The sequence below is a fragment of the Enoplosus armatus genome, chromosome 14 (genome assembly GCF_043641665.1).
Source record: "Enoplosus armatus isolate fEnoArm2 chromosome 14, fEnoArm2.hap1, whole genome shotgun sequence".
NCBI classification, from domain to species: Eukaryota; Metazoa; Chordata; class Actinopteri; order Centrarchiformes; family Enoplosidae; genus Enoplosus; species Enoplosus armatus.
Window position 1 is genome coordinate 21,569,513 of NC_092193.1, and position 13,143 is coordinate 21,582,655.

Genomic DNA, 13,143 nt, shown 5'->3' on the forward strand with positions numbered 1-13,143 from the left:
CAGTTAATTCAAACCAGTTTCCCTCAGGCAGAGATGAGTCACAGCCACGTTGCAAGTGACACAGCCAAGCAGATGAATCCGAGCAAATTCTTATCACCCAATGCCCAGTGCTGAGCCGTTATGTTGCTGTAAAACAGCACCTGTAAATATCTTTCTTAATATAAACTGATTGTGCACATTAGCCCTTCCTGAACCATAGAAAGTCTGTAACAGGTGAGTAAAGTACAGGTTGAATGTATTTATAAAAGCAGGCACCATCACATACATCATATTTTATGGAAACGTTCAAAAGGTTGTGCCAAAAGGAGCCTAAAAGCAGTCAGACTATGGTTACTATGGCTGGAAACGGCATGGAAAGAAAACTTTTTTAACTTGTGACACTTTTCTTGCATATTGGTAAACGGTACATGGACTGGAATGCGCTTTTCAACCTTAATGGTTCCCAAAGCGCTTTACACCGTAGTCTCATGCTGGCCTCCATCGGGGGCAAATTAAGGTTCAGTGTCTTGCCCAAGGACAATTTGAGACGTGGACGGGGGAGAGCAGGAGTTCGAACCGCCAACCCGCTCTACCTGCCTTGCAATAGTGCTCACCACTGTCACCATAAGCAGCATATACAATGATGCGAAGGCCAGGGTAAGAGTCATTGCTTATTTGTGTCAGGTCTCAGTAGGTGCACTACAATGAAAGTTGTCATGTTTTGATGCTGACCTCAGAAAGTAATGGAAATGCCTCTCTTCCTCCAAGTTCAACAATGACACTAGCAGAGGTTATCTTTCTCAATCTTGATATGCACCGTGTGCACCACAGCCGTCTTTTTCAGTCTTGTCTTTTGGTGGACTTTGAGACAAAACAAGAAGAACTCAGTAGAGTTTTAAAACACCCTTCCCTGTATCACTACCTCCACAGTAGTGACTTTGCTTCATCCTCGAGGATGAGCAATATACTGCAGTATTTGCAGAAGGCTGTATCCAGACCAGATCAAGGGTTGTGTGGCGGCGTGAGAGCTCTGGACCTCCGACGGCGGGTTAAGCCTCTCTGGAAGCACACCCTGACTTTTTACAAATACCCAATTCACTAGGAGTGGCCTACTCCTAAGTACCCAAAACCTATTCAATATACATTCAAACTACATGTAAAAGCATAGAAAATAGTATCCATGAGTTTATTTGACTCCGTGTTAGAAGGAACAATTAATTCTGTGGTAGCGTATCCCTTCAAAAACTGTGCATCACAGACCAGTAATCCAATTTCAGTTATTGGTAGTTGTACAATCTCCTGTTCTTCAAAATATCACTTCAGCTGGACCTTACCCTTTTATTGAGACCAGTCGTTATACTCATTTACTGCCATGAAACAGTAAACAAAAACATGAAGTAGTGAAACCACCTATGGTAACCACAATCTGATGGCTTTTTGGCAGGTGATTCTCTGACACAGTATGTGATTGGTTCCTCCTCTTATAAAACCCCCCCTCCGGCAGCTCCCGTCCTCTCTCCCAGCGGCTCAATGGACTCCAGCAGTCCCAGTTCCTCCACCTCCGAACCCCTCAGCCCTGAGAGAGTGGGGCCGGGGGGCGAGGCTGGCAAGCAACAGCAGAGACGGAAGAAGAAAAAGAGGATGGACCGCAACGAGGTCTACGACTTCTTGGATAGCCAGGAGAATAACATCAGCCAGTCAGACAAGCATGTGACACAGGATAAGGATGGATGGGAGGAAGAGGACGTAGACGAGGAGGAGAACCGGGAGTGGGAGATCAGAGAGAGTGGAGGAGGGGGTAGAGTGAAAAGCAGGAAGACTAAGAGTCGGGCAAGACTTCCAGAGGAGTGGGGAGCGCCCCAGCAGCCCATTTCTCCCACGCTGGCTACGGTCGCTCCTACCTGGGCTGCAACTGCCGACTCTGGTCCTTCTGACTCCAAAGCTCCAAACTCCAGCCCCAGCCCTGTTTTTCCCTCTTCCCCTGCACAAATACCCACAAGTTTCACCAACCGTTCACATACTAGCCTTGTAACAGATTCATCTCCACGCTCCTACGAGCCAATGTGTGTAGACGATTTCCCGATGTCTGCTAAAGGTGGTCAAAAGGCAAACGAAGACAAAGTTTCGACCAGCAAACCTGAACCTAATGCTAGCTTAGCGGCTAGTTCTGCCAACAAGAGTAGTTTAGCTGGGGATGTTGGCGGTAGTCTAGCGTTGATGGCAGGGGACAATCTGAGCCCAGTCTCCCAGACCTTCTCTTTCCTGGATTCAGTCCTCCAGACCCCTCCAGGCTCCACTCCTGACTCACAGACCACTACCCCTGTAACCAACACCCCCTCCCTTGCTACTGCTCCCTTGACAAAATCCACCCCAACAGAAACCGCCATCCCTGCTTCACAAGCCACTTCTTCTTTCAATCCCTTCAAGAGCACTCCAGACCTTCCTCCTACTGCTTCCACTTTGTCCACCAACCCATCACCCTTAGCTGCCGCCGACACACACCCACCAACAACTGCAGTCGGATCAGCCCTCAACGTTGATGCCAAGCCATTCGTCCCCGCAGCCACACTCATATCCTCCACAGCCACACCTAGTAAGACTGCAGCCACTCCTGTTGTTAGTGCAGCAGCAGCAGGCTACATGGGAACCGCTGCTACTGTGGCCACTACCCCCTCAGCCACGGCCCGTAGTTCCTCAGCTTCTCCTTGTAAGAATGATGCCACTCCCACATCATCATCGGGCACTTCCCCCAAAAATATAACCACGCCCTTTAGCTCAGTAACAGCCACTCCCCCTTCTTCCATCACCCCCACAGCCCCTCCCTCTCTCCCTGCACACTCAGAGCACCAGGAGTCCTCGTCGCCACATCTCCCCCCACTGGAAGGTTGGTGAACTACAGGGAAGATTATGAATAACGTGGGCCAAATTTTAACAAAATGATTGTGGGCTAGGATAGCAGGAAGTATGCATGGCTCTTTGTCTGTGGATCGAGCACCAGGCCTGCTTGGTGCTTGATCCTTTCCTCTATGTATTTGTAATAACCAGGGCCCGACAGATAAATGTTTTAATCCGTTTTTAAGATATCTACACACAAATCTTTATCATTATTATAATCATTATTATTATTTATCATTATATTATAATTTATCATATATAAGTCCTTCTTTCGGAACATGAGACACAAATGTACTGTGCTGGTCGGGCCCTATATTAACAAAACTACAAGGGCAAAGTGATAAGTTGTCTGATTTGATTTCCCTCTGCCTGCCTCTGTGTGTCTGTTACCATGATCATAACAATTGTATTACTTGACCTGCTGCTTCTGATAGGTCCACTATCTATGCTTGCTCCACTGTCTACAGTTTCATCTGATTGTCAGCTGCCTGTGTAACCTCCCACTATCTCCTCTCTGTCTATAGAAACGCACACATAACCTGGGTCCTTGCATGGCAAAGCTAGTTTGCTAATGCCTTTTAGCATTATTAAGTTAATAATGTTATAGTTGTTATCAACTGCACAAAGCCAAATTAGTGTAGTAGTAGAGAAGTTAAAAGTAGACATGGCTGTGACTAAGAAAGCATGTTGAGAGCTGTTTTACCAATAATGTAAAATATGGTTTTGGTTGGTACAGCCTGTAATTATCCAATGTTACTGATGCCTCTCGGGCTTATTGTGTCTATATTTTGTGTTTCTATCGCAACTGTTTATAATGTATTTGACCACATTTTTTTCTGTAGAAGCAGAAGTGCTAAATGTAAGATATTGAAGGATATTCAGAGTTAGGCAGCATATCTGACACATGCTCCCCTCTAAAGACCAAACTGGACCAGTCAGCTGTGAACCCATTTGAACCCATTAGAGTTACATTTTGACAAACTATTCTCTTGACTCAAGTTCCCTTTATAGTATCTTCCCCCGCCAACATACGACCACCCGTCAGTGACTATAGTTCCATACTTAATTGAACCATCTCCATGAGCAAACTCCATGCAATGACAAATTCCATGAAGATGTGGCTGAAAGCTCCAGAAGAAATCTAATAAGGGGACTTTGAATTAAGATGTTTTTGTCAAACTGACAATACTCTCAGCGGCCACTTTATTAGGTACACCTGTATAATATTATATAATTCGGTACAACAGCTCTGCTATGGTGTTCAGATATTCGAAACACCACTGAATATGATCAGTCCAGTACACCACCATCACTAACTATGATCTGGCAAAGCTGCAGAACAGCTGTTTTGAATTGCATTAGACTGTACAGGTGTACCTAATAAAGTGGCCGCTGAGTGTATAATTAATATTATTAATTATTAGTGTCTAAAATTAGATGCCATGATTTTTAACCACTTGATCCTGCAATGCAAAGATCCAGTGCAGTTTATAGTTTTAAAAAAAAAAAATCTATGTTTTTGTTCCCATTCAAGTCCTAGTCCAGGTTTGAATCTGTTTGTCTGGTATGTTATCCTAAATGTAGAATAAAATCGCCGTCAGTTATCAGGGTTTCCCCCAGTTATTACAACAGAATGGCAGAACTGCAGACTCGTAACTTTGACAGACATAGCTGACCACCCCCAAGAGTGTAACAGCCATTAACAGCAGTCTAATGTCCAGTGCCTAAGCCAGCTGTCCTTTTGGCCTGCATGACCTCTTGTACACTGGGGGAAATCCAGAGATGACCTCATTGTGATGCAGTGGTTCTCAACATTTTTTGGTGTCAAGGACCCCAAAAATTGATACACGTCAGGCCGCTGACCCATATTTGATAAGATGCAGTCTCAGGGATCACCATCTGATGAAACTTAGTTATTCCACAGCTGTCTGTACTGTAGATTGGTAGATTAACAGTGGAGTGTAAAACCTATGAACACAATAGTCATTCTTATGCATTCTCTCATTGGGCTAACTTTTAGTGAATGAAATAATAGTGAAATTAAAATATTCCCCCACTGGAACCCCCTCAAGGACCCCTGGGATGGTTGAGAACCACTGTTCTAATGCTTCTTCCTCCTGATAATACTGGGTTTCAATCCTGGGTACTTTGTCTCCGGCTACATCCCACAGTCTGCTGAATGAAGCTTTATTTTCCAGTGTGATTCTCTCTATGCTTCTCCTTAGCCCTTTCCTCTCCACTAAAACCTGACTCGGCACTGTTTTTGAAATGTGTGGTCACTGCTCTTGATCAATTCATTGAATCTGACTCTGTAGCTGTAGCTTTCTAAATTCCGACACCGCAGGCCTTTATTCGGACACAGCGGCATTCAATAACAGTGTTTTCTTTCACACTGGCCTTCGAGCTGTAATAGTGACAAATCTCTAAAATGTGCTGTAACTTCCAAAGACTGGAACTGGAGTTAGATAGATAGATCTTTTTTTGAAGCACGTTCGTGATTTACAGTGAACTGACTGAACATTATCTTTTTTTTTTTTTCCTCCCCCTTCCCTCTCTTGTGTTTCATAATGCCACCAATCACGTGACCTTGAACAACAGGTAAGACAGGTTTCTCTCTTTCTGGTTTGCATATTGTCATATGGAACTTTGTAGAAGATGTTGGGCGCCCCTAACCCCACAGTGGTATTACTGTGATTGTGTGGTGAATAGAGTAAAATTGACTAAAATCGGACACAAAAAAACTTGTTCAAAATCAGAATCCGGTTTATTGCAAAGTAGGTTTACACATACAAGGAATTTGCTTTAGTATATTGGTGCATAACAATAAAGGTGATGCGTAGAAAATATAAAGAAAGGTAAAACAAGTACTAACAAGAAGCATAAATATAAAATGCATTTTGAAATGAAAGAGCTGTACAGTTTGTGCAGGGATGTGAGAATGTGGTGAGTTGTTGGTGAGAGTGTTTCGGTCCCGATGGACTGCAGGGGAGTGTCTGAAACAGTCTCTGCACAGTGTGGGAGGGGTCAGCCACAAACTTTCCTGCTCGCCTCTGGGTCCTGGAGGCGTACAAGGTCCTGGAGGGCTGTCAGATTGCAGCCAATCACCTTCTCAGCAGACCGAATGATACGCTGCAGTCTTGCAGTCTGCCCTTGTCCTGTACCAGATGGTGATGGAGGAGGTGAGGGTGGACTCTGTGATGGCGGTGTAGAAGTGCACCGTCATTGTCTTTGGCAGGTTGAACTTGTTCAGCTGCCGCAGGAAGTACATCCTCTGCTGGGCTTTCTTGAAGTTTGCTAATGTTCAGCTCCCACTTGAGGTCCTGGGAGATGATGGTGCCCAGGAAGCAAAGGGACTCCACACTGTCGACTGGGGAGTCACACAGGGTGATGGGAAGTCCACAACCATCTCCACGGTCTTAAGAGCATTGAGCTCCAAGTTGTTCAGACTCGCTCAGCTGGGAGAGCTTGTCTTGCAGAAGAGCCGGGACGATGGTGTTAAAAATAGAGCTGTCCACAAACAGCATCCTGGCATGGGTTCGCAGGGAGTCTAGGTTGTGAGGGTCATGTTTACTGCATCGTCTTGACTTGTTGGCTCTGCAGGCAAACTGCAGGGGGATCAGGAGAGGGTCAATAATGGATTTGAGGTGCGACAGCACAAGGCGCTCAAATAACTTCATTACGAACGTTGTTACCTCCTGTGGTCCTTGGTTTTTTAGGGACGGGGATGATGTTGGTTGATTTGAAGCTGGCTGTCTCCAGTGAGGTGTTGAAGATGTCAAGATTTTTGGCACTGTCTAATGCTGCTCTAATACTGAAATGTCTCATTTTGCAGCATAGCGTAACATCAATTATCACATCATCTTCTTTTGGTACAGACTGCATCCCAGCTGTTTCTCAGTTGGTGAAATCTGCTTGCATCCGAAAACCGACTACTTGCCAGCAAGTATACTGGGATAGTAGATCTGCAGCCCGTCCAGGGTTGGTGTAATAGACCCTTTTCACGGCAGACATTTTTCCTTGTCGAAGCATTCCATTTAGGCGAGCCGCAATGAACCGTAGCCTTGCCGTTATGTCACTGAGATGTTTTTAACATGACATACCCTTACTTGGAAGATTAATATGTTGTATTTCACACCACGTGAATCGGTGTTCGACTAATTGTAAGTTCGGGGATGTGTGAGGCATTGCGCGCTCGACAAACGAGCACTATGTTCGAATGGCAATTGCACCTTTCACTGCCACGAAGGGGATTCTGGGTCATCTGTCTCAATAACCAGAAATCAGCGTGAATCTTTAGAGAAACGCTGTTCATTCATCTCATAGCTTTAAGTCTGCGTGTCTTTGTGTTTATTGAGAGGCTGTCTTCTGCTGCAGAGGATAGCACCATCCAGGCTTTCTACTTTGCTCATTCAGTCAGCACTAAGCTGTCTCAGGGTGAATATGTTGCTCTGTGGCTGGTCCTCCCTCAGTGCTGGACTCGACTGAGATCCGGTGCTGCTGCTGCAGCACAGTCACACAAAGTTCATGGGATTTGAAAAATTGAGGTTATTAAGACGTTAGCGCAAACAGTACAGTGTGTTATTTTTCAAACGGAGGCGCTGGCCCAGTAGAAATGTAGCTTTTAATATTCATTAGGCCATAAAGTGGCAGTCAGTGAGTGTGTGGTTCTTTTAAACGTGCTGCTCATCGCTGCAGCGTTTCAGCACGGCACTTCCCAATAAATCTCAACGATTGAAAATGGTGGATTCAGGTCAAGTTTCTGTAGGTGGCGCTCTTTCCTTTGCCTGATCAACCATAGCGCCTGTCCATGTTATTGATATCTACCCTGTTCTTTGGTTCGTCGCAAATGCACACACAAACACTAAAGACGTCATTCCGTTTCGCGATGACGGTTCGAATCTGTATCAGATGTGTTGGCACCGCCTTTAGAAACAGTTTCTTCGCCTGTGAGTCAGAGATTTAATGATATTTCATTTGGGAAATCTTTGTCTTAAGCTTTGGGTATGCAACCATGAATCTAGAGCTTCCCACCAAAGCTTTTTCTTGTAGAATGTAAACTACTCCCAGGTAGCTAAAACCCCCAGATTCCCCAGTGTCCTCACCCTTTACTCTGTAATGAATCTGCAATAAACAAGTAATAGTTTCATGAGACCAGGCATTGTCATTGAATCAACTCGCTATTGAGAGTGCACTTGTGTTGCCACAATGTTCTTTTTGATAATGATGATGAGTCATTTGTGAAAACAGTGCAGGTGTAGTGCATTTTGTTGTCCAGTGAGAGTGGGAAGCAGTGAATGGACTCCACAGCTGACACAGGTTCCTTGGTTTCAGGTTTGACAGACATCTGCTCTGTCACTATTATCCTTATCTGTGTCTATTTCGTCTGTCTTTATCGTGTCCGTCTCTATTTATAAGCCTGCGTCCCTGCCTTCACTTCTCCCCGTCTTCGCTCAAATACAATATTGATGGCTGGGACTATTTCACCCTTACATAAGGCAAGGACACCCTCACTTTTTACCCTGTACGGTGGGGAAAAATGGGCTGTCATCCCTGTGTCTAACAGCCACACACACACACACACACACACACACACACACACACACAAGCTTCTATATATGTAGAAGCTTGTGTGTGTGTGTGTGTATGTGAGCAGGTCAGGGAAAGCATTCTTGCAGGCAAAGCAAAGCAAAGCAGTAACCATCTTTTGAGTGAAATGTGGAATCTACACACACACACACACACACACACACACACACACACACACACACACACACACAAAGACGCGGTGACCTGGTTTTGTCCTTGAAGGCGAGCCAGTGTGCTCGAGTCAAAGCGAATGCTATGAGATGATCACTGGGGACCCTCACCTGTGTCGGGGTTGGCTGTCTGACGTTGCGGATAAATGGTTCTTGTGCAGTGTGTGTGTCCGTTGCAAAGCAGTGCGGGGTTGTCGAGTCTCTGCCCTGCTCGTTGGCTCCATCAGGTGTCTGCTGGGGGGACTGCAGCTCTTGACCACCAACCACTGCAGCTGGAGCTCGTTGGAGGCAAATGGCTTCCGGTGGCAAAGGCAAACAACTGCGGAGCATTAGACAGACCGGCTCCTGGATTAGGAACGTCCCCAAATCTGTGTCCGGTATTTGGCAAGGCACATGTGATGCCTTTTTTTTTTTAAAGTAAATCCTTTTTATTTCTCTTTGAGTTTGTTCCTGTGAGGAAAAGCTAGCTGCAGTACATTAAAAACCCCTTTTATCCTGCTTGTATTAACATTCTATTATTAAAAATACTGTTGAATAAGGCTGATTGGGCTGATTAGTGTCTATCATCATGAATGTATCATCATTAAATGTAGTTCCTGCTGCTCAATTATTGCTGCTTTTTTTTTTTTGCCGTCTTGTATCATTGTAAATTGAATATATTCGGGTTTTGGACTCTTTGTTAGACAAAACAAACAACATGAAGACCATCACCTTGGGCTCTGGGAAATAATGAAGGGGCAGTTCACATCATTTTCTGGCATTTTATAGACAAAACTGTTAATTGTAAGTCATCAATCACTAAAAAAAGTATAGTAGACTAGATAAATCGTTCAGCCTGGTTTCCGTTCATTTCAGTTCACTTTGAATCATAATCTTAAGAGATACTGCTCAGTGAGTACATCTTGTGTGTATATATATATATATATATATATATATATATATATGTATATACATCCAGCTGCTGTACCTTTTCATCGTGCAAAAGTGCTTTTTGTTGGTGGTCAGCGCATTTTGGGGGATGTGTTCCTTTTTTAAGGCGCAATCATACCTATTATGCCTGAATAATGAGTCTATAGGCTTCTTCATCATCATAGCCTCAGCAGGATAACCACTGTCCCTCATCACATTATTCTCTCCTCAGATATTAGAGCGCTCACTCGTAATGAGGACTTATTTCATTTCCCTCCACGTGATGGATCTATAAGGCCGCCTCTCCCCCGCGTGATGCCGGGTGCGCGGTGGGTGAGACGGAAATCCTATTTTACAGTCTCTTTTAAGGCAGACTTTTCCTCGCGAGCGAGCCCAACGCGAGCTCTGCAAGCTGCTGGATCTCATATAGGACACCTGCCCTCGTTTGTTGTCTTTCACCTCCTCCGTCCCGTCGTTTGCACGCTGTCCTTTTTTCGGGTCTGCCTGTCTTCTCTGCTGCGTGTTTGCAGTGAATGTTGGCCTTTCGCTCCTTCTCCCATCTGCTTCTCCCGTCGCTAGAATGCCTGAAAGTTCTGCCTCCTTCCTCCTGCTTTCCTGCCAACTCTGACTCATTGACACGTAACATCAATTGCAATGTTAATTTTGCCAGAGAAGCTGCCATAATCAATGTTTTTTTTTATTTTTTTTTTTATTTTTAGCAACATTAGGTCAACAACGCCTTCTCTCTGATCCTCTAATTTCTCTAATCAAACACTATGTGTGGGCCTTTTAAACAAATTTCAGACCACAGTTAGACAGACAGCCCAGATTAAAGCGACCAAAGTCAGAAGTGGGCTAGTTTCTGCTTGTCCTCCTTTTCTTGCTCCTTTCACCCCAATCTCTATCTTTATCTCTACTTCCACTCTTCTGTCTCGTTTGCTTTTTTCCACTCTGTATTTACTTACTTCAATCTCCCTTTGCCCCCACCTCCCTACTTCCACCTTGTTTTTGTCCCCCTTTCCCCTCTCCTTCCTCCATCAATTCATCTGTTGCCCTCCCTCATGTCTCATCTTTATCTATTCCCGGATTCCTCTGTCTCCCTCCATCCGTCTTCCTCAGTCCCTCTGTCTCCCTGCTCCCACCCCTCTCTCCCTCTGCCCTTTCCTCTCCCTCCATCCTCCGTCTCTTTGCCCCTTCTGTCTCCTACATCCACGTCACGTCTTCCCCTCTCCTGCCCAGACTCCCCGTGTCGTCGCGGCATCTTAATAATCACTGCAATTGAGGGGGGAGGGCTGTGGGGGGTGTTGTCAGGGAGACATGGGAGGCGGTTGCCATGGAAACAAAGAGACTCTGCGAGATAGGGATGAGGGATAGAGAAGGGGTGGACTGGGTGTGACAGTCAGTGAGGTCGAAGAGTAAAAATAGAAACGCTCTGACAAGATCCTCCTCCCTCCTTCTCTCCCCCCCCCCCCACGCCCCCACCCTTCTCCCCTCTCTCTCTCTCTCTCTCTCTCTCTCTCTGCCCAGCGCCACGGGCAACCAGCTGTAGCATCCTCTCTCTCTCTCTCTGTTTCCTCTACCTCCAGCTGATGTTCAACAATCTGTGACCTTCAAAAGGAGGACTTACAGTAACCTCTGTGATTTCTGCCTACGCAGAAAGCCGCAAGAGTATCAGATTTAATTTGAGCCGTCGGCAGCCTTTTCTAAATATACGACTTGTTATTTTGTTCCCCTGCTTTTGAGCTTTATTCGTCTTCCTTGTATCCCACAGAGCGTGTCTCTGCGGCCGAGCTTGTTAGCGGCCAGGTTGCCGGCGTTTTAGAGATTTTTACAGTTTCCCTCGAGGAGCCTTATATTCAACAACCTCAAATTTATAATCATTAAACTTCAGATATGATTTGCATGAGACTACAGTGGTCCTTTCATAGGCAAAATACAGCTATGCACCATTAGCCAACTAATGAAAAGAAGTCATGTTTTTGAAAAAGGAAAGGAAAAGCCAGAGGAAGGGAATCAAATATTTTTTTTTACTTGTTTTTTACTTTTCAAACATTTTCTTATCTAAAGTCAATTTTGCATAGAACTGTTGCGCACAGTACAACAAACCAGTTAAGATATAAACGGCAATGTAACAAAAAAAAAGTCTGGGTCGTTTGTGTAGCCGTGAGTAGTTGGAGAAACTGGTGAATTAATTAATGAGAATGAACAGTCCAGTACTGTCTGTCGGGTCATAACCAGCAAGAAAAACATAGTAATAAACATTGGTGTTAGTCTTTAGTTTTCTTTTTGTCAGCAAATCCCACAAGAAGACAAAAAAAACCCAACAATGTGTTCGTCCATCTCTTAATCATTTCTAACTTCCCTGCCTTGTCTGTGTCTACTCAAGATGTGAATCTTTATTTCTGTTAAAAGCCTCTGTAATGTCCTCAAATTCCTGGGCACTGTATGTTTTTTTAGCAAACGTTTCTCTAACAAGAGAAAAACGTACATTTCTGGGGACTATTTTCATCCAGTCCAAATAAACTGCTGTGTGTGTGTGTGTGTGTGTGTGTTCATGGGAATGAAGGGACATGTCACCCAGTGCATCAGTGTGGCTCATTGGTGTGTTTTGAATAGTTTCTGGACCACAGTGTCAGACTTTGAAAACCCCTGTTGTAAGTTGACTTGGAGAAATATCAACTCTTAAATCTGCATATTTCTTAGACCAAAATGAAAAAAACCCATTAGCTTTAGAGATAGGGTTAGCATGTGCTTTCAGCTGTACTGCATCAAAGTCGACACATCAGTCACTGCTGACCGGTCAGGACAAAATAACCCCCCTCTCCCAAACAGAAAATGACTAACATGAGTGTGATCTAAGACTAAATGATGGAATAAAACCAAATGGCGATTTGAGTCTGAGTCCGGCTAGGACTGTCTCTTTAGTCACTTTAGTCTTCAGGCTCAGTGCTAGCAAACTCTTAGTGGGATCCTTATGATGAAGAAAGACGAGCAAAACGCCAGCCGAACAGATCTGTGGTTGTACATTGGCGTGGTTCTCTGGGACATCGTGAGGAAAATGAAGTGGAATTTGTGCTGGCGGAGCAAACACTTCCACAGCAGTGTAAACTGGACGGAGGTGTGACGTCTCTCGAAACCAACATCAGTGGCTAAAGGTCGCTGCCGCGGGCTTTCAGACATGACAGTTCAACAAAGACCTAATGCACATGCTACAAACTCCTAGCTTCGGCAGCTGGATGCTTCTGATTTGAACCATTAAAGTCATTACAGTTCAGTGAACGCAGAGGGGGTCAGTGTGTGTTCGGGGTTTCAGACTTGGCACTCGTCTCGTCTTTGAAATGCCAGAAACTCAGCTGCGAAAGCTACAAATTCCTCTGCTTTAACCTGAGCACCTGTGTGAATGTTAGCACAAGCCGTCTCTGAGCCTCACCCAAACCTTAGCAGAAGCATTCCCCTGGATCTCTTGCGTAACGCCCACCCTTTCCAAGTCCATTGAAAGTGAAACAGCACTCTAATGTCTTTCTCCTCCTCTCTCTCTGGCTCCCTCTCCCTCTGTGGTTACAGTAGACAAATTGTTTATGGAGGATTATGTAATGATACCCAT

General features: G+C 44.9%; 1 protein-coding gene across 1 annotated transcript in view; it reads left to right on the top strand.

Moving 5' to 3' along the window:
• The window catches only part of LOC139296467 (microtubule-associated protein 4-like), a 65,716-nt gene that overhangs the window by 20,903 nt on the left and 31,670 nt on the right, over positions 1–13,143 (top strand). The window contains exon 6 of the mRNA XM_070918871.1: positions 1,484–2,863. Within this exon, the coding sequence (XP_070774972.1) occupies positions 1,484–2,863 (1,380 nt within the window). The remainder of the gene's footprint in view (positions 1–1,483; positions 2,864–13,143) is intronic.